At 42.2% G+C, this 23,790-nt stretch overlaps 1 protein-coding gene across 4 annotated transcripts in view; it reads left to right on the plus strand.

Moving 5' to 3' along the window:
• Window positions 1-23,790, plus strand: part of LOC117364847 (drebrin-like) — a 239,838-nt gene that overhangs the window by 190,028 nt on the left and 26,020 nt on the right. For all 4 annotated transcript variants that reach the window (XM_033954529.1, XM_033954559.1, XM_033954550.1 and 1 more), the window contains 2 exons: window positions 4,572-4,649; window positions 18,591-18,742. In XM_033954529.1, coding sequence (XP_033810420.1) covers window positions 4,572-4,649; window positions 18,591-18,742 — 230 coding nt within the window. The remainder of the gene's footprint in view (window positions 1-4,571; window positions 4,650-18,590; window positions 18,743-23,790) is intronic.

Consider the following 23,790-nt stretch of genomic DNA (forward strand, 5'->3'; position numbering starts at 1 on the left):
GCGTACACTCTCCTATAGTTTTTGGTTTTTTTATTTATAAATTTAAAAGTTTACAATATCAAAGATACCAAGAATAAAGGTAAGTTACATCAAATTTTTACAATCATATACAAACACAAACATTCCTTTTCAAGCCCCCAATTCTTAGTTTTCTTCAATTTTTATTTTTTTGGGTTAGATTGTGGTATGCCCCTCCATTTATTTTGGGCTTGAAAAGGAATGTTTGATTGTATATGATTGTAAAAACTCTCCTATAGTTTAAAAGACAACATGCTATAGTTTGGATGTGGTTGCCTATAAAGATAATACAGTAGATTACACAAACCGATCAAGACAAAGAAAATGAAGTACCATTTGTGTAGAAATCCAAAAGAAAATTCATCCCCTCCTTGGTGTAGAGATGTAAAACAGAATACTTACCATATTTCCCCGAAAATAAGACCTTGTCTTATATTAATTTTAGGCCCAAAAAAGACACTAGGTCTTATTTTCGGGGTATGCACATGATCATCTCTCCCTTCCTCTCCTTCACCCCAATTCTTCCTCTTTCCATTTTCCCCTCCCTCCCATCCCTTGTGTAGCAGGACCCTTACCCAGCTTCAGTTTACCCTTCCCTCCCTCCCATGCCTTGTGTAGCAGAACCCCTGAGCACCCTCCGCACCACATAGCCAAAACCCTATCCTTCCCTCCCTCCCATCCAAACCCTGCTGACTGCGAGTGAGCCCTACATACCTCCCTAAGCAGCGTCGGGCTGACAGCACTCCAAACAGGCTGCTTCGGCCTTGTCAGCCCGTGAATTCACTCTGCCGCATTACTGATGACGTTTAGAGTGCTTCCGGCCTGACGCTGCTTAGGGAGGTATGTACTAGGCTTGCTCGCGGTCAGCGGGGTTCAGATGGAAAAGAGGGAAGGATGGGGGTTTGGCTGCATGGCGTGGGCGGGTGCTCGGGGGGAGCAGTGCTTGCTCAAGGGTTCTGCTGCATAAGGGATGGGAGGGAGGAAAGGGGAACTGCCAGTGAATCCTAGGACTAGGGCATGTTTTTAGGATAGGGCTTATATTAAGACCTACCCTGAAAATCCTGCTAGGGCTTATTTTCGGGGAAACACAGTAGTTACCTGTATTTACTCTCTAAAGCAGTGTATTGCAAACTGTGTGCAGCTCAAGATTCCAGGTGCGCCGCCGGATACTGAGGAGGAGGAGAGGCGCCAACTGACTGCCTACAGGACGTGCCTCTCACGGTGAGAGGCACATCCTGTAGGCAGTCAGCCGGCACCAGTGCTTCTCTTTTCTCCAAGTGTCTTCCCTTCCAACACCCCCCTTCCCCCCCCCCCCCCACTGGCGGCTCAGGGCTCCATCTAGAGCACCTTTGCGCATGTGCAGATGTCAATGTGATTACATCACACCTGCACGTGGTATCATCACGTCAACTTCCACTTGCAGATGCCTCAAGCCGCAACCGCCTTGTTTAGTGTGCCCTGGCTTGGCAAAGTTTGTGAGGCACTGATGAGACACACCTGATTAACAAGGGAACCTTCTAGATAGCTTTCAGATAGTTCCTAATTTTTCCCCTAGGCCAACTGCCTCAGTTTTTTGATAATTTATCAAAGGAAAAAGATACTTCAAAGGGGTGAGCAAGACCCATTAAAGAAGATAAAGAGTTATAGTATACCACAAAAATTCCATCTTCAGAGAATAAAAATACTGTACATGTGAGTCATTTATTCCTTCTTCAGAGATAAGCATTTTTAGCATCACACCGATGTAGACAGAGATGTCTGGGAAAATGAAATGCTTACCAGTGTTAAGAAGAAAAAAGGAATAATATAGAGGGATTGTTTATACTTTATAGTCAAGCTATTTAAAAGAGACCAATATTAAAAAAAAAGCTGAGTTCCTAAATTTGTGACATTATTTTAAGCCAAACCTAGAAGCTTAAGTTTTCCACGGAAAATTGATCTTAATCTAGGAGCTTTAAAGTTATGCTTATAAATTTAGACCTGCCACTCAGTTGCCTAGATTTACAAGCCTAATTTACGAGCCAAGCATTGCAAATCAGTACTAAGCTCTTAAAATTTTCCCCACACTAAGGGCTCCTTTTACAAAGCCGCGCTAGCGGGTTTAGCTCGTGTGACTTTTAATCACGCGTTAACCCCCACGCTGGCCGAAAAACTACCGCCTGCTCAAGAGGAGGCGGTAGTGACTAGTGTGGCCGGCGGTTTAGCGCGCGCTATTACGCGCGTTAAACCGCTAATGCGGGTTCGTAAAAGGAGCCCTAAATCTATTCATGTTGCCACTCACATTTGCTGCTCCTAAATTTAGGACTGTGGTGACGTTTTGAGAATGAATTTAATCACTCAGCCCTGGTAAATTTTTTCAAAGGCATCAATTTAGGAGCATAGTTCTTTTGAATATCAGGCCTAAAAGGTTTAGGTACCAGGCTCTATCTTTATAGAGAAGATGCGGTATATAAGCTTAAGGTTTAGTTTAGTGTAAGCTAATCTTCAAAACATGAAGGCCTTGGGAGTCCCAATAAACCAAACCAACCATCCTCCCAACCAACTGCAACATAGAATCAGTAGAGTTTGGTTAGCCTATGCTTCATCTCATACCCTTCCAAATCTCATTCTTTCAGACCAACCTGAGGTAGGCCACTGTTGTAGTCCTATCCCAAAATCTTTGTATTAACTCAGGGTATGGCAGCATATCACACAGTAACTTGACAAATACAGAAGACAGAGCTAAAAAAAAAGTGGTCTGTTCAGACGTCTGTTAACACAGGTAGAAAGAGAAAGGAAGAATAGCTATCTTTACAAAGTTGCTTTGGATCATGGGGCAGTTTTACCTCTCCACATACATACATATTTTAGGTGGATTGCAAAGCTCTTATAGTGGGTCTCAAGAAGCCCCGGTAGATAATATTGTAGTAGGCCAGGGCAGTGATGTAGTGTGTGTGTGTGGGGGGGAAGGATCGCCCTGGGCACCGTCTTGATGGGGACACCAGCACCTCTCCTCCTTTCTGCCTCCCCCCGGTCCTTCCCCTCCCCTGCATCTTTCCCCCTGTGCCTCTTAACTCTTCGCCAGCGTGAGCAGCAACTCCATCCTACTGCTCGTACCCGCTTCGGCTCTCCCTCTGACGTCATTTCCTGGACACGGGACCAGGAAGTGACATCAGAGAGAGAGCTGAGGCTGGCACGGGCAGCAGGTTGGAGATGCTGATTGCTCCAGCAAAGTTAAAGAGTGGAGAATGAGCAGGGGGGCAGAGAAGAGGGCTAGGGGATGCCACCGCCCTGGGCGCCTCCCACCCTCGCTATGACACTGGTGCAGGGGATGTTGCCTCCACTGCATGAAAACCACAGTCTAACAGAGCAGTATCTTGGAGCCTTTGAGGTACTCATCTTTCAGGAATACCTCTGATGTGGTGATTTTAGTATACCTGCTCTATGCTTATTTAAAGGAGGAATTATGATCTTTCTCCCTTTTTTTCTGGTCTTGTGTCCTTGTTAGTAAGACTCCGTTAGTAATTATTTTTATCGTCTCCAGTTTACTTCTGTGATATCAATAGACGTGTTCTGTATCCAGGTCATGTGTTGCTTTATGTTACTGATGTCAGGTTTAACTCATACAGGCCTAGATTCACTAAACCCACCGATCCTACCCGATCCAGGGGCGATTCGTGGCAGGCCGACTGATTCTCAACGCGTCCTCATGCAAATGGGGGTGATCAGAGGTATGCCCCCCACCGACCACACGGATCGCTACAGAGCGATCCTGACGCATGCGCAGATCATCTTCTTTGCCTGTAAATGGTCTGCGCATGCTTACAGAGCTGGAAACTTTTTAATTTTTTTTTACTTTTAATTCGCGAGCCCATGGTTTTAACCCGCTTTAAACCCGCGGGTTAAAACCACGGGCTCACACTGCGGGGAAGGGCAAGCAGGAGAGTAAGCAAGAGCAGGAGAATCGGGGCAGAGAGCAGGAGATGCAGTTTACTGAAGTCGGCAGAGAGCAGGGCAGCAAGAGCAGGAGAGTCGGGGCAGAGGGTAGGGCAGTAGGAAAGGACGTGAGCGACTGGTCCCCAGCAGTTGCTTCTTTCTTCATCGTCCAATCGGTGTTCCTGATTTTGGTTAGTGAATCGCTGCCTTCCTACTTTGCATGCCGTTTCCCCTCATTTGCGTGTGTGGATCGGATCGGAGGATGATCGGCACAAAGGTTAGTGAATCGGGTCGGAGGAAAATTGGGTCGGTACATGATCGCAAACACAATCGGTGGACTTAGTGAATTTAGCCCATAGTCTTTCTCCTAAATCTCAGCATATTTCGCCATCTCCATTCTGTCCAGGAACTCAGCTATCACTTCCTCCAGCTCTGGGTCTCTTACTTGATGGTCTTTGCCTTTTTCTTGACTCTTTCTTGGTCTGTCTTGTGTTACTCTTATCCTCCTGTGTTAAACATTTATCATTCACTTGTTAGCCATGCCCCAGCATCTCTCTACTGGGCCTCTTCACTGGATCTTCTTTCTTTTTTTGTAGTATCTCTCAGTCCTTGACCTCTCGTTCCTTTGTTTCATATAGGGGACTAACTACATAAAGACAAATCCTGCACTGGAGATGAGACGCACCAATCGGGACTCGTTCTGGGCCCAGGCTGAGGTGAGAACTCCATCAAAGTACCTTGAGTGTTAATAATAATGTGAGCTGGCATTCTGAGGAAATTTATTTGGCTGGGTAAAACTGCTTGAATTGCTTTAGTATCCTTACAAAAACCAATTGCGGAGGGTTGGGTAAATTTTCCCAATTTTTATAGATATCATCAAGTTTTATAATGAGTCAGGGTATGTATTGGATCCTTCCTGAGCTCATGGAACATCTCCCTGCTTGGCTTTACTTAGAATGGCAACTCCTGTCCCCGTTGCGATTATGTCACATTTTAAGTATCAAGTTACCAAGGATTTATAAGGACAATAGAATTTTATTAGCTACATGGCAGACATTAAAATTTATTAACAACATAATACCTATGCCAATTTATCAATCCACATGTCAGTCCTTATGGTTAAACTCCAAGATTCAAATTGGCGAGTCTAAGATCCTCTGGAAGCACTGGCTGCAAGCGGGCATACGCACATTGAATGATGTGTTATCAGACGGGAAGATGCTTGACTTTTCACGACTGCAACAATCATTTGGTATTTCAAAGGCTCAAGCAGTTGAAGCAGGCCATTCAGAAGGGGTTCCCTGATTGGCACAATTTAAAAACTCAGTATAGCTTGCCAGGCTTGTGTTTCCAAACAGATTTGCTAGGGCATCAGGCAGCCAAGTGGTATAAATTAATATCTGAGCATCTGAATAAAAAAACAAAAACTAGTCTAAGAGACATTTGGAGCACTGAGTCAAAGCAGCAAATTTCTGCTACTCAATGGCCACGGATTTGGATTTGGAGGATCAGATGTACAGCATCAGCATCTATGAGACAAACCTGGTTATTTTTGTTATATAGAATTTTTGGACCCCTGTTCAGTTGCAAAGGATAGATAGTTCTAAGTCTAATACATGCTGGCATTGTCATCTGGGTATAAGGACATTGGATCATCTGCTCTTCTTTTGTCCCCTGATACTTAAATTTTGGCAATCTATTTGGGGTCAAATCAATAGGAAATTGGAAGTTCCATTGGCATTGACATATGATGCAGTGCTGTTTGGTACGTTATTAATGCCCAAGAGTCCAATAACTTCACATAACAATAAATTATTTCTCATCATGACAGGAGTTGCCATACAGCTTATTATGAAGAATTGGAAAAATTGGGGCAGGTTAAACTATAGTTTTTGGTGGGAAACATTGTGCCAAACTTATAAGTTTGAACGTATGAGTTCGATGCATTTGGGACATTATAAGAAGTTCAAGGAAATTTGGGACCCATTAACACAATTTTGTAAGAATTGATTATTAGTTTTGCCCTTTGATTCTGCACATCTAGGATGGGTGGGTGGGAGGGAGGGGTATGTAATTAATTTATTATTTGATTGCAAGGTGTTTATCTTGATCATTTGCATTCTATTAAGGGCTCCTTTTACAAAGCTGCGTTAGCGGCTTTAGCGCGCACGACTTTTAATCACACGCTAACCCCCGTGCTAGCCAAAAAACTACCGCCTGCTCAAGAGGAGGCGGTAGCAGCTAGCGCGGCCGGCAGTTTAGCGCGCGCTATTACATGTGTTAATCCGCTAACGCGCCTTCATAAAAGGAGCCCTAAGTGTTTTTACACTTTTAGGAAGGGTGGGTGGAGATGGGGAGGAGGTTATGTATTTATTGTATCATTTGAAGGAATTGAGTACTGTCTATTGTGTTAATTGATTGATAATATGCTGCACTTTGTGCTGGTTTTAAAATGAATAAAGATTAAAAAATATATATATTATAATAATGTGAGCTGAGAGACAGGAAATAGTAGTATATCTGCGTCCATGGGAAATATATCTACTGTTGTAAGGCCTATGATGTGGTAAGGTTGTCAGCTCACAAAGTGAGGGTGAGTTATTGGAATGTATTTGAGGAAAGTTTTGCCACTATCTAATAAGGATCAAATTTATTATTTGCATTTTGTCCCTGTGCAAGTTTTAAGGAAGAGGAGGAAGGAGTGGCTTATGAAGTGATGGAGCCTAATCCAGAGTTTGATTTAACTAAGGAACACTTTTGCTAAGCTGCAACAACAAGTGGCCTTAGCCAGTGATGTAGTAGGGGTAAGTGGCACCCGGGGCGGTGGCACCCTTCTCCCACCCTCTTCCCTGCCTTTTTATCTCCAGCGTGATCAGTCACGAACTTGCTGCTCGCATTGGCTTTGGCGCTCTCTCTGACGTCACTTCATAGGCGCTGGTCCCGGAAGTAATGTCAGAGAGTGCGCCAAAGCCAACACAAGCAGCAAGTTTGTGGCTTCTTGTGCTGAAGATAAAAAGGTACGGGGGGGGGGGGAGGGAAGGGGCACACACACAGTGGGGGAAGGAGTGAGACGGGGGGTGGAGAGCAGGAGGGGTTCCAGCTCCCTGAGGAAGACCGCTGGCCTTAGCACACTCTTATTCTGGCCTTAGCACGCTCTTGCGCAGGAGTAGTGGCCAAGTGGTTAGCGCAGTAACCACTGAGTTCAATTCCCACTACAGCTCTTTGTGACTCTGGGCAAGTCACTTCACTATCCATTGCCCCAGGTACAAAATTGTGAGCCCACTAGGGACAGAGAAAGTACCTGCATATAATGAATGTAAAACTGCTTTGATTGTACCACAGAAATCCCATTATCCTTTCCCATGTGCTAAGGCCATTTTTACTGCATCTTTTTATTTTTTTGTATTAATGGCCATGTGCTAATATTCCCACCAAAAATGACCTGTGTTGACTAGTCTAAAGAGGGTAGGAAAAGCCTCAGATTGGGAGCACTCCACCCTATTCATTGGAACACCATATTTAGGTGAAATAGGTCAGCTCAAGCGCTAATCACTGGCATAAAAACCTTCTTCTCCAATTATTTTTTCAAAACAAATTCTATGTGTTTCCCAGGAAATGAAAACTGTATTGTAACACCTTCACAGAAGCTCATGTATTGTAACACCATTACAAAGCTCATATAAACCAGCAGTATAGAAGCTTTCAATAAACAATATTCATTCGTCTATTTTTCTTTTGTTTTTTGTTATCTTTTTCAATTTAATCAACTAATTATACCACACAGAGTCACAACTACCAGCGGTAGAGAGAATTATTTCAAATTCATCAACCAGCTTTAGTTCAAATTCATCAACTGGCTTTAATACTATCAAAAAAAGACTTATCTCTATGAAAATTTTCAAAATTTCCAAGACCCTGGTTCTATATAATTTCTTATCCTTAAAGCCGCCATGTCTTAGAGTCTAGAACCACCACTTCCTCTCAGAGCCGACACGGCCAGCGTTTCATAGCACAGTTATCCGCTGCATCAGGGCCTTTATTAAAGCAACTGGTCCAGGTTTCCAAAGCATATAAATTCTTCTCTCGCTGACATGTACAAGTACACTTAGAAAAAAAATATTTGGAGGGGGAGGTTTTTATGCCAATAATTAGAGCTGGAGCTGACCTATTTCACCTAAATATGGTGTTCCACCGAATAGGGTGGAGTGCTCCCAATCTGAGGCTTTTCCTACCCTTTTTATACTAGACGACACAGGTCATTTTTGATGGGATTTCATTGTTTGTTTGTTGAGTGTCTGTTTAGGACCACCATATTACAATTAGGTTAGTCGTGTGCTAATATTGCCATTAGTGTGTGCCATTTAAATTTTTACTGCACGATCACTTACCACCATCCATTTTGTAGGTGGTAAGGGTTCACAGGTGGTAATGTAGCTTCACTGATTAGCACAGAAATGCTCACTTTCCATCTCCCTGACACACACCCTCAGAAAAAAAATGTAAAATATTTTAAGTGCGCAGTCAGCATGTACTAATTTGGCAGTTACTACAGGACACCTGAGCACATCCCATGGTACATCCCATGGTAGCTGTGTTAGGCGTGTGTTAGTGCCTAAGACTGCATAGTCACAGAGCCCTAAATTTCTTGAAACATCTCTGGATGAAGTCACGAGCCATATTTATTTTCATCGATTAAAGTGACTGTCTTAAAGCCTCTTTTTTTTTTGTGGTCAAAAACTGCAGTTGTTTCTGGTTATGGTTAGGGTCACTAAATTGAAGAGAAAATCATTTTGGTTATTAACATCTAGGACTTTTGCACCGGGAGCCATGTTCTATTTAAAGTTTCCGTACAAACATCTGCTTTGATTTCAGAAAAATAATTATTTTTTTATAAACCCTTCGCAATTAGAAACAGGTTTGTTTGATAAGGAAGTTTGATTGGGTTGATTAGTGCCCTTGTTTGAAGATAAATATATTTATGGCTTGTTTTGTGTGCCACTAGTATTTTTTTTTTTTCATTTTTTCATTTTTTTCACTTTTATTCTTTTCTCATTGCTCTCTTGATGTGGGTTTGTTCTTCAAGTATTTATTTATTTATTTTTATTTAAAAAATTTAAATACCATTTAAAACTAAATGGTTTACATAATTTACATGCACAATATTTAAAATGAACACATAATAAAAACAAATACATAGTCGAATAAACATATAGGGCTCCTTTTATCAAGGTACACTATGGGGTTAGCGCGTAGACTATTAAACAAGATGAAATCTATGGGGTTAGGTGAGACACTAATTGCATGGGTCAAAGATTGGCTGAGTGGAAGACGTCAGAGGGTGGTGGTCAACGGCACCCTCTCTGAGACATCGGAGGTGACCAGCGGAGTGCCACAAGGCTCGGTCCTGGGTCCACTCCTTTTTAACATATTCATAAGAGACTTGACCCAAGGGCTTCAGGGTAAAGTAACTCTATTCGCTGATGACGCCAAACTATGTAATATAGTAAGTGAAAGCAATCTGCAGGATAGTATGACGCAGGATCTGCTTACGTTGGAAAACTGGTCCTCGACATGGCAGCTGGGCTTCAACGCTAAGAAATGTAAGGTTATGCATCTCGGTAGCAGAAATCCATGCAAACCTTACACCTTAAATGGAGAAACACTAGCTAGGACTTCAGAAGAAAGAGACTTGGGAGTAATCATCAGTGCAGACATGAAGGCCGCCAAACAAGTAGAGAAGGCCTCATCCAAAGCAAGGCAACTTATGGGATGTATCAATAGAAGCTTCGTTAGCCGCAAATCTGAAGTCATAATGCCACTGTACAGAACCATGGTGAGACCTCATCTGGAGTACTGTGTGCAATTCTGGAGGCCACATTACCGTAAAGACGTGCTTAGAGTTGAGTCGGTTCAGCGGATGGCCACTAGGATGATCTCGGGGCTCAAGGGTCTCTCGTACGAAGAAAGACTAAACAAATTGCAGCTCTACACTCTAGAGGAGCGCAGGGAGAGGGGGGACATGATTGAGACATTTAAATACATCACGGGACGTGTCGAGGTGGAAGAAGACATCTTCTTTCTCAGGGGACCCTCGGTCACAAGGGGGCATCCATTCAAACTCAGAGGAGGGAAATTCGATAGTGACATAAGGAAGTATTTCTTCACAGAAAGGGTTGTAGATCACTGGAACAAGCTTCCAGAGCAGGTGATCAAGGCCACCAGCGTTATTGACTTTAAGAATAAATGGGATGCCCTAGTAGGATCCTTACGAGGGTCGAGTTAAGGAACTAGGTCATTAGTACTCAGACTTAATGGGGTGGGTCAGTAGAGTGGGCAGACTTGATGGGCTATAGCCCTTTTCTGCCGTCATCTTTCTATGTTTCTATGTTGGACATTTCATCACGCGCTAAGCCCTGCGGCAAGCCAAAAAACTAACGCCTCGTCAATGGAGGCGTTAGCAACTAGCGCGGCAGGCGGTTTAACGCGCGGTATTCCATGCGTTAAACCCCTACCGCACCTTGATAAAAGGAGCCCATAGTAAAATAAACGTAAAAACAATCGTCAAGGAAATACCATAATGTGGATAAAAAAAGATCATGGATAATAGTTCATCAACTTTATAAAAAATAACTAAAAGAAGGCATCTACAAATAGCTGCGTATGGTGGTTTGTTATTTACTTACTGTCTTCCATATTGTTATCATACATGATTTATTTGCATGTACGTCTAGAAACCCAATTTAAAAAAAAGTGCATCATCTCTGTTAGAAAACTCATTTTCTCAGCTCAGGCATAAGCTAACTGCAGAGAGCAGTGAGCAAGTCTGTAACATACTGCCCTCTTGTGGATTTTTTCTGAACCTCAGTGAAAATGCACCATCTCGTAGAGCTGTGAAGGAAGAAAGGGAGTTAAAATATATTGGAACTTGCATTCAGTGACGGACTGAAGGCCAATGTCATAGACTTAGGGCTCCTTATACTAAGCTGGGTTAGGGTTTTAACGCGCAGAATAGCACGCGCTACAATGCCGCACGTGCTAGACGCTAACGCCAGCATTGAGCTGGCATTAGTTCTAGACGCATAGCGCGGGGTTAGCACATGCTAATCTGCTGCGTGCGCTAAAAACGCTAGCGCACCTTAGTAAAAGGAGCCCTTAGAATATCATGCTTGTATCAGGGATTGTTTTCTTTCTACCTGACACTTTATCTGAAAAGTTTCTACTCTTGTATTTTAAGATTCTTATTCATCCCGTTTTCCATTCATTTTTGCCCAAGTACGGGAACCTGAGCATATTGGCATGTGGGAGACTGCATGGGAGATGTCAGTACTTGTTCATTAGCTCTGTAGTCCTAGAAGAAAGGATTCTGTGTCCTTTAAACAACAGTAAAAAGCTTTTCTTCGCTCAGAGCCATAGCATCACATTTTTCCCATTCCTCCAGAAATAGAATTACTTTAATTCTAAAACAATGCCTGGTGGTAAATCAGGTAATCAACCCAAATGAAGAATTAATTCTCATGAAGTGATGAAGTCTATGAAAGGAACCTCCCAGCTCTCGCTGAAGCAAACTCGTGCTTATATAGATGGTTAGAATGAACAAAGTCCACTGAGTCCATTCTTTAAGTAGAAAGGATTATCTAGTCCAATATTTTTTCATGATACACAGGCAACCTTAAATCACTCTTTGTACCTTCGGCTTTCTAAAACCTTTTGGAATGAGTCAAAAATTGACATATGCAGTTACCTTGATATTTGGATAGGATATGGAGAGGAACCATTGTCTAGAATGAATTCCATTTTCACTAAGATTGACAGGCCAATAAGGAATGCAAAGTGGCTTACAATGTCTGAAAGCCAATAATGCTGTTGAGGTTGAAGGCTTGTTCCTTATTACTCTCATTTCCTCATTACTGCCTTTCCTTATCATGATAGAACAAAACACAAAAGACCCCCCTCTCACCAATACTGGGCAAGTTTCTCAAATAATAGCATCATGTAACATTTAAAAGCTTTTAGATATTTCAAGGTGCTCATAAGCTTTTCAGCAAGCTCTTCAACAGTGGTACAACGTCGCTAGAAAGGTGCTTGAATTTTAATCATAACACATTGCATGGAGCAAGGATACTTGCTTCTACTGGAGTGGCAGATGTTATGGCTCTACAAAAGTTGTTTAACAGTAGACCACTTATCTGAAAAGGTCATTTCATGGCTCCAACACAGTCTGTGTTTTGCTAAGCTGCATCAGGAAGCTGGAAGGATAAGCTTTTTATATTGATTTTATTTGCAGTGCCTAAGAAGAACAAAAACATGCTATGAAAATTGTGCTCATAGTTAAGAAACAAAATTCATTATAAATATATAACAACCATGTATTTAAAAATTGTTTTAGTCTGGCTGCCGGGCAGATTACCCATCATGAGGCAGTTCCAGAGGTATTGTTATTCACTGGCCTCCTTTCTGATTGTAGTATGTTTATTAAATATGAGAGCTGGTAAGAGGAAGCTGCTCAGGGCATAAATATTTTTTTTCAAGTTTATTAATGATTTACTACCTCATCCATCAGACAAGATATCTAGACAGCTTATAGACTAAAAAGAATAGTATGAAGGGTAAAAAAAAAAATCACAGAAGATAACAGAAGGGAAAAAGGGGAGAACTACAGTATTAAAGATAGGATAGTGCAGGGGTGGCAGTGAACGTATGAGGTTATAAGTTGTGTGCCAGGAACTCGCATTTTGTACCCACAGAGAGAAGAACTGTGAGAAATGTTCTAAGCGGCGAAATCCCCCCCCTCCCATACACAAAACAAGCCATAAATATATTTATCTCCAAACTAATCAACCCAATCAAACTTCCTTATCAAACAAACCTGTTTCTAATTGCGAAGGTTTTATAAAAAATAATTATTTTTCTGAAATCAAAGCAGATGTTTGCATGGAAACTTTAGATAGAACATGGCTCCCGCTGCAAATGTCCTAGATGTTAATAACCAAAATGATTTTCTCTTCAATTTAGTGACCCTAACCATAACCAGAAACAACTGCAGTTTTTGTGCTTTTCTGGGGTTCACTGTAGGAGCTTATTTTATACAAGGCACTTAGATAGCTTTTTGGACAGTCAGAGCCAGGACCGGCAAGATCTGGAAGGCCAATGGCCATGGTAATCTACTCACTCAGCACTCTACTTTCATCCAATAAGCCAGTCCAGGCCAGAAATTGCAGTTATGAACCATAGGGTTTGCTTAAACTTGGATGAGGGAGCAAACATGGGACAACTTTTCTGTATCAATTAAATACAGTCAGGAGCTTAACAAGATAGTTAAACCATCATCCCTTAATTCTGTAATCTTGCATGCATATTTTCACACTGTATGAAAATGCACATGGCCAGGATATATAATACTGGCAATCACGTGCATAAATTACTTGTTAAATTAGGTGCTAATGGACACTAACGGTTGATAATGGACCATAACTGGAGTTAATTGGGGCTAATTGACCCTATTTGTAGTTTCAAGTTTTATTGAAATTTGATGAATCGCATAATCTTAATGCAAAGCGATGAACAAGTCTAAAAAAAATAATACATCAACAAATACAGGGAGACAGCGTCGATAACATTGACCAATTATTAAACATAAACAGACCCGAAAGGGAAGTGGGGGAAGAAATACAATATATGATAGTAGATGAGACGAATATGGATAAAACAATAGGGTAGGAAACAACATCAACAAAAAATCTAGCTGGAGTTAAAAGTGTGATATGATTCTAAGAAAACTAGCACTCAAAAGCATCTTTAAAAAGAAAGCATTTTAACTTGCTTTTAAACCTATCAATAAGACGTTCTTCCCTTATGTGTATTGGGAGGGAATTACACAGTTGCGGAGCGACGCCTGAAAAAATATAATGCCTCCAAGTGTTAATAGATTTAAGAGAGCAGACGACCAGCAGATTGTTGGTTGTTAGATCTAAGTGACCGGGTGGGAGCATAGGGTATTAAGACTCGATCAATAAAGGCAGGAGTTTTATAAAGTATCGATTTAAGACTTAGGGCTCCTTTTACTAAGCTGCGTTAGGGCTTTAACGCGCGGAATAGCGCGCGCTACATTGCCCCCCGCGCTAGACCTTAACGCCAGCTGGCGTTAGTTCTAGCTGTGTAGCGCGCGGTGTAGCGCGCGGTAATTTCCTGTGTGCGCTAAAAACGCTAGCACACCTTAGTAAAAAGGAGCCCTTAGTAGGCAGATCTCGTAAGTTATGCGTGTAAATGCACTTAGGAGCTGTTCTGTAATATTAATGCCTAAATTCTATAGCAGATAATTGTGAGAGGAGCACAGACATGGGAAGGGCACGGACGTGCGAAACACTTTCAAGCTAATCTTTTAAAATACTGTCGGACCCATAACTGCCACGTTCAGGTGCAAGCATTTATGCCTGCCATTGACCTAGCACACAGGTGTCAAAGTCGGTCCTCGAGGGCCGGAATCCAGTCGGGTTTTCAGGATTTCCCCAATGAATATGCATGAGATCTATGTGCATGCACTGCTTTCAATGCATATTCATTGGGGAAATCCTGAAAACCCGACTGGATTACGGCCCTCGAGGAGGGACTTGGTCCTAGCATAAGCGCTCATGCCTAAAGGTATTTGCCATTCTAGAATATTAGCCCAAGTCTGCATTTATGTACCTACTACGTATATAAATGCAGTCTTAGGCTAGTATTCTAGAATGACAAATACACTTACTATTGTCATTATAGAATTTGTGCTTTAGCACACACAGTTTAGATGATTTTTTCAGACGTAGTCTTTACTGTGGTTTCTCATGATTACTCTGCCTTCCCTTGGCAGAGGTACTTAGTTAAAGTCGTTTCCCAGCTTTACTACTCCCTCTGGACCCTCCTTCAGGGGAGAGCCACTCTGGAAATCCTTTCTCTGGTATTAGAGCTCTCTGAGCCCACATGTACAAAGTCTTTGTAGATGGTCTCTTCGCAGAAGGATACTTTGCTACTGGGGGTCTTCATCCTGTTCTTTCTCCTCCTAGGACCCTCAATTGGTCCCCTCTTGTTAGGCAGGCTTGATCTTAGTACTCTTTCCCCATTTCCTTCTGTAGGAGTTGTGGTGAAAAGCTGGTTTCCCGTTTCAGCTCTCTCCTATTGTGGATTCAAGTGCTTTATAGGCTCTGTTAGGTGCACGCTACTCCTTTGTATTCTATAGGTGCAGTGGCTTAAGTAGCCAAAGACCCTCCCCCTCTTTCAGTATATGTATGCACGTGGGTATCTTCTCTAGCTGCATTGGCTTAGGTTTTCAGGACCTCTTTCCTCTTTCAGTAGATGTACAGTAATTTGACATCTTCTCTTGGGGTAGTATTGTATTGTATCGCCAACTGTTCTGTCCAATGTAACTCTGTGAATGTTGGCTTGTAACCCGATCTGAGCTCCCAGGAGGACAGGATAGAAATCGAATCAAATAAATAAATATAGGCTAGGATTTTACAGGCCTACATTTCTGGCACCTAGGGTCCTTGTAGAATCACAGCTAGCATGCCTAGTGATGTCAAAATCTGGCACTTCCCCCTAAACATGCCCACTTCTAGGCTTCGGCATCACTAGGTGCCACTAGACACCATGGACCCAGTTGCCAGTCCTGTAGTTTCAAGTTTATTAGGTTTTTAAGTTTATTAAGTTTTTATATACAGCCTATCAAGGTTATCTAAGCGGTTTTACAATCAGGTACTCAAGCATTTTCCCTATCTATCCCAGTGGGCTCACAATCTATCTAATGTACCTGGGTCTATGGAGGACTGAGTGACTTGCCCAGGGTCACAAGGATCATTGCGGGGTTTGAACCCACAACCACCGCACCATACACTCTTCTGCCTAGCGGTGCATAATTTTTTTTTTAATTCATTTTTTATTTCTTTAATGGCACAACCAATTGCAACACTTAAAACCAATTAAAACACTTAAGTTATTGTACCGTAGAAATAGAAGTTCTCTTCTGAACTTTTGACACTGGAGTGCTGGGGTGGGGGTTAGGGAGGGGAGGGTCTTTTGATGAGGGGCTTGGATCTTTTAGGTTTTTGTGAAGGATTAACAAGGATGACCTTACTGGTTCTGCTATTGTTTGACTGTTTTATTGTTGTGTTTTGTATGTAATTCAAAGAAAATTTCAATAAAAATTATTTTTTTAAAAAACAAACAAAATCTCTGACATCACTTCCGGGACCCACGGCTAGGAAGTAATGTCAAAGGGTAAGCCAACACCAACGTGGGCATGCTGCTCATGCTGTAAATGTTAATAAGGTATGGGGAAAGGGAAGGGGGCGTGTGCACAGCAGGGGGGGGAAGAAAGAGAGCGGGGGAGGGGTGTCACCCTTACTATACCACTGTTTCTACCTACTGAAATAAAAGTGGGGACAGTATTCAAAGGAATTTCTATATGTAAACACATCTACAGCCACAGAAAAAGTCTTTTCTATATTGCCACCTTGCAATGGGGAAAAGGAAAGTGGCTGGGGTAGGCCACTGAATGTATTTTGAAATCTCTTTGCCTCCCTCTCCTTGCTTTTTCTTGCATACTTTTATGCCTGCACAATGGGGATACAAAGCCCTTACTATTTAGGGAAAAAAAAATGGGAAAGTATGTTTTACGCTATCTGTGCTCCTTTTTCTATTTTACTGTACAGGGTGCCCCAAAAAACACTCCTTGATTTTAAATGGTTACAAAACCAAAATTTATTGGAATATTCTTTCACCTTTGAGGCTACAATTTCATCAACTCATAAACAGATATGGTATCTGTTGATTACATACACATGATGTGTGCCCCCATCTGTTACTCGGCAAACATCGATGTGATAATTGAGCTCATTCCAGACTCTCTGAAGCATATCCGGTGTGATCGCGTTTATAGCTTCAGTGATGTGTTCCTGCAGATCATCCATAGTTGCGGGTAGTGGAAAAGCGTCACAAGTGGAGTGCCGCAGAGTTCGGTGCTCGGGCCTGTGCTCTTCAACATATTTATAAACGATGAGTGAGGTGATTAAATTTGCGGATGATACAAAGTTATTCAGAATAGTGAAGACACAGAAGGATTGCAAAGACCTACAATGAGATATAAACACACTTGAGGAATGGACCGTGAAATGGCAAATGAGGTTCAACGTGGATAAGTGCAAGGTGATGCTTGTCGGTAACAAAAATCATATGCACGAATACAGGATGTCCAGTGCTATACTCGGAGAGAGCCCCCAGGAAAGAGACTTGGGAGTACTTGTAGACGAGTCAATGAAACCATCCACTGTCCACCGTCCACCGTGGCGGCGGTGAAAAGGGCAAACAGAATGCTAGGAATGATTAAGAAAGGGGTCATGAATAGATCTGAAAAGGTTATCATGGTACGCCCCCACCTGGAATTCTGCGTCCAACACTGATCACCATACATGAAAGGACATAGTACTACTTGAAAGGGTCCAGAGAAGAGCGACAAAAATGGTTAAGGGACTGGGGGAATTGCTGTTCAATGAGAGGCTAGAGAAACTGGGCCTCTTCTCCCTTGAGAAGAGAAGACTGAGAGGGGACATGACTGAAACATTCAAGATACAGAAGGGAATTGACTTAGTAGAGAAAGAGAGATTGTTCACCCTCTCCAAGGCGAAGAGAACGAGAGGGCACTCGCTAAAGTTAGAAGGGAAAAGATTCTGTACAAACTTAAGGAAGTTCTTCTTCACCCAGAGATTGGTAGAAATCTGGAACACTCTTCCAGAGGCTGTTATAGGGGAAAGCACCCTTCAGGGATTCAAGAAAAGGTTGGATAAGTTCCTACTGGAACAGAACATATGCAGGTATGTTCTAGACTCAAATAGGGCACTGGTCTTTGACCTAAGGGCTTCCGCTTGAGCGGATTGCTGGGCATGATGGACCACTGGTCTGACCCAGCAGCGGTAAAATCTTATGTTCTTAGTGAAGGTACGTATACTCACGTACCCCCAAAGGAAAAAGTCACAAACAGTAATGTCCGGTGATCTCGGGGGCCACTTGAGGAACACTTGGTCATTTTGTCACGTTGCATTGTCTGAAGGTTGTAACTTCTGTACCAATTGCAGCTTATAGGGGTGAAAGTGATTGCAGCTTTTAGGGGTGCAAGCGATTGTGTAAGATCTTGCTAACCGTGCTTTTTGGGACTTGTATTTGCTGTCATCTTATTTATAAACATATTCCAAGAAGTTTTGATTTTGTAACTATTTAAAATCAAGGAGTGTTTTTGTGGGCACCCTGTATATTAATTCTTTTCTTATCTCACATTGCACTCTCTTAACTTTCACGCTCTTCTCCTTCTCTACTCTACTTCACTTTCTTACTTAAGGAATTTAGAATCTTTTTCAAACCAGTTTTGAAAAAAAATAAATAATAAAAATGCATTTTCAGCCATCGGCTCCTTTACAGGGAGCAAAATTGTAATAAATAGCAATTATTAATTTGGATGCATAAGACCCAAAGAAAAATAAGACAGAATGCCCAATGCCTCTGCATTCCTTTCTTCCATTATAACACAGTCCTAGTGTTTCTGTAGGGGTGTCTGTGTAGGGGTTCTGGGTTTTGTTTTGTTTTCTTTCTGTCCTTTGTCTCTTTCTTGATCTTGTGTGTATCATTATTCTCAGCGAGAAGAGGATCAACGGAAGGAGGAAGAACGCCGGCGGCGACAAGAGGAGAGAAAGCGCTGGGAGCGGGAGAGGATTGAGCAGGAAAAGAGGGAGGCCGAAGAGAGGGAGAGAAGGATCAAGGAGAAGGAAAACATGATTGACGAGCAGAGGTAAAGAAGAAGGGTGGAATGTAACATAGTAAATGACAGCAGATAAAGACCTGAACGGTCCATCCAGTCTGTCCAATAGGTACAACCGTTATAAATTCATGATTAAATTAAATTGACTTTTTTCTTTGATATTTCTGGGCCATAGATCATAGAAGTCCACCTGGTACTGCCCTTAGTTTCCAACTACTAGAGTTGCCATTGAAGCTTACTCCAGCCTATCCAAAGCATTTTGCCATTTGTAGGATACAAACCGTAAAAGTCTGCTCAGCCCATCTTCATGTTCCAAATTACTGGTGTTTCCATCGAAGCCCTCCCCAGCCCATCCTGAACTGAATTGCCATATACGGGGACCCTGACAGTGCAAGTCTGCTCAATGCTGGGCTTAGTTCTTCATTTTATACCATTCATTTTTTAATTACATACATGCATTCAGCGGTACCGATAACAAGACTCTGGCATTTCCACTGTTTAGTAATTGCCCTCTCTGCAGGTAAATGTGGGTGCATAATGTTATCTGCATATTGCAGGGAGAGTGTGGTGCAGTGGTTAAAGCTACAGCCTTAGTACCCTGAGGTTGTAGGTTCAAATCTGCGCTGCTCCTTGTGACCCTGGGCAAGTCACTTAATCCCCCCATTGCCACAGATAGATTGTGAGCCTGCCGGGACAGACAGGGAAAAATGTTTGAGTATCTGAATAAACTCATATAACTGTTTTGAGGTCTCCTGGGAGAACAATATAGAAAACTGAATGAATAAATAAATTGCAAATGCACTTCCAGGGGTGGAACAAAAGGTGGAAAATTAAGCAAACTATAGGCCATGGAATGGGGATGGCCACAGAGACAATGGTTACTAATATTTTTCCCCATACAGCATCAGCAGCCAGGGAGATGGGGGGCAGAGACAGACAGTGGGTGGGGTCGCTGGCACCTGTCCTCATCTCCGTCCCGCTCCTTCCCAAGCCTCCCCCGCTGTGCCTGCCTTCACTTCCCCTCCAGGAAGTGACATCAGAGGGAGAGCTAAGGACACCACAGGCAGCAGGTTAGAAATGCCGCTTGCGCTAGGGAAGGGGCGTGCGCACTGGAGGGGTGGGGGGGTGGGGGGGAAAAGAGCAAGGGGTGGATAAGAGGGCGGAGGGCTTCACCGCCCTAGGCACCTCCCACCGCACAGCACCACTAGAGGCAGGGTTCGGTTTGTTTGGCTTCCCCAGATAAAAAGATGTACTACTGCATAATACCCCTTATCCATTATATTGAATTGCCCCCCTATCTGTTTAGTTGAGGTTAAGCAGACCTAAATAGAACATATATGTGATCCAGATAGCAGCTGAATATTTCTGCTATTCAGATAATTTTAAAGCCTGCCCTCATGCCATCCCAAATTCAGTCCCATATTCTACAGATTTGATATTGTATGAATAGTATCAGGTCAGTCAGTTAGAATTTTGGTTTAATTCTATCTGTATATTTAAAAATAAAACAGAGAAATTAGCAAAATGTATGTGTACCATGTAGTAAGGTTCCATTCAGGGTCAGCTGCACTTTCAGTTCCCCTCTAGTATTTACCCGCCAGCTTCTCAGGACAAAACCACTCAAAGGAAGAACACTAGATGTGGTATATTTAGATTTTAGAAAAGCCTTTCACATGGTTCCACATAGACATCCAATAAATAAACTGAGTGCCCTCGGTATGGGGCCCAAAGTGACAGACTGTCTTCTGTGGTCCCGCTCCCAGATCTTGAGCCATGAACACAGAACAGAAATTATTTGTTAAGCAATTCAGCCTTTTCTTTTTCAGCTTCTACATATTCCTCCCCTTCACTATTGAGTCTCACAGTGCCAGTTTTGCACTTCTTCCTAAAAAATGTCTTGTCTCCCAGTTTTACAATGTCAGCTATTTTTTCTTCCATTTGTATCTTTGCTTTCCTGACTACTCGACCAGCCTCTCTTAACTTTTTTAGATATTTTTGCCTGTCTTCTTTCTGCGATCTTTTGTACTTTATGAAAGCTAACCTCTTATTCCTTACCTTCTCAGTTACTACTTTTGAGAACCAAATTGGCCTTTTTCCTCATACTTTTACTTATTTGCCTCACAAAAAGGTCTGTCGGCCTTACAATAACTCCTTTCTGTTTTTTCCACTGCATTTCTACTCCTTCCAGATGTTCCCATCCAAACAAGTCCTTGACGTAATCCCCCATCAGAATAAAGTTCATTTTTTTAAAAGTCTGGAACCTTTATTTATGAGTAAGCCTTCTCTATACCTGTCTTAATATTAAACCGTATCATGCAGTGATCACTGGATGCCAGAGGATCGCCCACAGTAAAATCAGAAACACTTTCTCTGTTTGTATGCACTAAGTTCAGTATGACCCTATCCCACATGGGTTCAATTACCAATTGCTGAAACAGTTCTCCTTGTAGAGAATCCAGGATCTTCCTACTTCTAGAAGACCCTGCAATAGGGATACCCCAATCAACACCCGGCATGTTAAAATCACCTATTAGTAAACTTCCCCTTTTATAGATATATTCTGAATGCCTACTATTAAATCTCTGTTCACTTCTTCCGTCTGTGAAGGAGGCCTATATATCACACCAATGTAAATATATTTACCAGTCCCTCGTTCCAAATTGATCCACAGTGCTTCTCCCTTGCCCTGCAGGTCCTGCAATTGTGTGGCTTTAATATATGTAAGATAACACTCTCTTCAGTTACAGTGGCAAAATAATGCTCAGAATTTAGGAAGTTGGTTAGTTGGACTGAGAACTTTTCAGCACCCCCTCATATGAGAGAGGTTTTCATGCCTATTGGTTCCATTCTGCAATGCAGAAATCTGAACTCTACACCCATTATTACCAGAACCGGAGGAATTGAAAGAAATCTCAGTGAACCTGGAAGACGTACTAAGCCAAATCGACAAGTTAAAGAGTGATAAATGACCTGAACCAGATGGTATACATCCCAGGGTACTGAAAGAACTCAAACATGAAATTGCTGATCTGTTGTTAGTGATCTTAAACCTATCGCTAAAATCATCTGTAGTACCTGAAGATTGGAGGGTGGCATATGTTACGCCAATTTTTAACAATGGTTCCAGGGAGATCCGAGTAATTACAGATCAGTAAGCCTGACCTCAGTGCCAGGCAAAATAGTGGAAACAATTATAAAAATAAAATTGTGGAACTTGTAGACAAACAAGATTTAATGAGACAGCTTGGGTTCAGCCGAGGGAGGTCTTGTCTCACAAATTTGCTTAACTTCTTTGAAGATGTGAATAAACTCACCAATTTGCTTGATTTCTTTGAAGATGTGAATATAGGCGAGCCAATTGTTGTAGATTGTCTAGATTTCCAGAAATCTTTTGATAAAGTTCCTCATGAGAGGCTCCTGAGAAAATTAAAGAGTCATGGGATAGGAGGCAAAGTTCAATTGTGGATTACAAATTAGTTATCGGACATAAAACAAAGGGTAGAGTAAATGGCCATTTTTCTCAATGGAGGAGAGTAAATAATGTTGTGCCACAGGGATCTGAACTGGGAACGGTGCTATTTAACATACACTATTTATAAATTATCTAGAAATTGGAACTACAAGTGAGTTGATTAAATTTGCAGATCACACTAAACTGTTCAAAGTTGTTAAAACACATGCAGAGTGAAAATCTGCAGGAAGACCTTAGGAAACTGGAAGACTGGGCATCCAAATGACAGATGAAATTTAATGTGGAGAAATGCAAAGTGATGCACATTGGGAAAAATAATCCAAATCATAGTTACCGGATGCTAGGGTCCCACCTTGAGGATCAGCGCTCAAGAAAAAGATCTGGGTGTCATCATGAACAATATGCTGAAACTTTCCGCCAAATGTGCGGTGGTGGCCAAGAAAGCAAATAATATTCTAGGAATTATTAGAAAAGGGATAGTAAACAAGACTAAGAATGTTATAATTCCTCTGTATCAGTCAATGATGTGACCTCACCTTGAGTATTGCATTCAGTTCTGGTCACCTTATCTTAAAAAAGATATATCAGAACTAAAAAAGGTTCATAGAAGAGCAATCAAGTTGATAAAGTGGGTGGAACTCCTCTCATATGAGGAAAGACTAAGGAGGTTGGGGCTTTTCAGCTTGGAAAAAAGATGGCTGAATGGAGATATGACTGAAGTTTACAAAATCCTGAGTGGTGTAGAACAGTGTTTCTCAACTCAGTCCTGGAATACCCCCTTGCCAGTCAGGGTTTCAGGATATCCAAAGTGAATATGCATGAAAAAAATTTGCATATTCAATGTGGATATCCCAAAAACCTGACTGGCAAGGGGGTACTCCAGGACCGAGTTGAGAAACACTAAGAACATAAGCAGTGCCTCCGCCGGATCAGACCATAGGTCCATCCTGCCCGGCAGTCCGCTCCCGCGGCGGCCCAAACAGGTCACGACCTGTCTGAATCACCAGAAGGGGCTCCATTGCCACCTTGATTTCTCATTGAAGTCCTATCTTCCCATCGTAGTCCTAACCCTCTGGTCTTGCACATGCACGACCTGTTGGGTTTCTATACTTATTACCTGGTTAGCTTTCTATACTTGTGTTACATCCCAGCTCCTCCCTCAGTATCCCACGATCCCTGGTGTAGAACATGTACAAGTGGGTCGATTTTTTACTGCATCAGGATTTACAAAGACTAGGGGGAATATTTTTTCACTCAGAGAATAGTTAATGCGTTGCCAGAGGATGTGGTAAGAGCGGTAAATATAGCTGGTTTTAAAAAAGATTTGGACAAGTTTCTGGAGAAAAAGTCCATAAACTGCTGTTGAGACAGACATAGGAGAAGTCACTGGTTGCCCTGGATCGGTGGCATGGAATGCTGCTACTATTTGGGTTTTTGCCAGGTATTTGTGACTTGGATTGGCTTCCGTGAAGACAGGATACTGAGCTAGATGGACCACTGGTCTGATCCATTAAGGCTATTCTTATGTTCTTATAATGGGGTAATACCTGGGCTAGATGAACATGTGCTGGAAATATGGAACCAGTGTGCAGTCCTATTGGAGATA

Source organism: Geotrypetes seraphini, chromosome 1 (genome assembly GCF_902459505.1).
Source record: "Geotrypetes seraphini chromosome 1, aGeoSer1.1, whole genome shotgun sequence".
NCBI classification, from domain to species: Eukaryota; Metazoa; Chordata; class Amphibia; order Gymnophiona; family Dermophiidae; genus Geotrypetes; species Geotrypetes seraphini.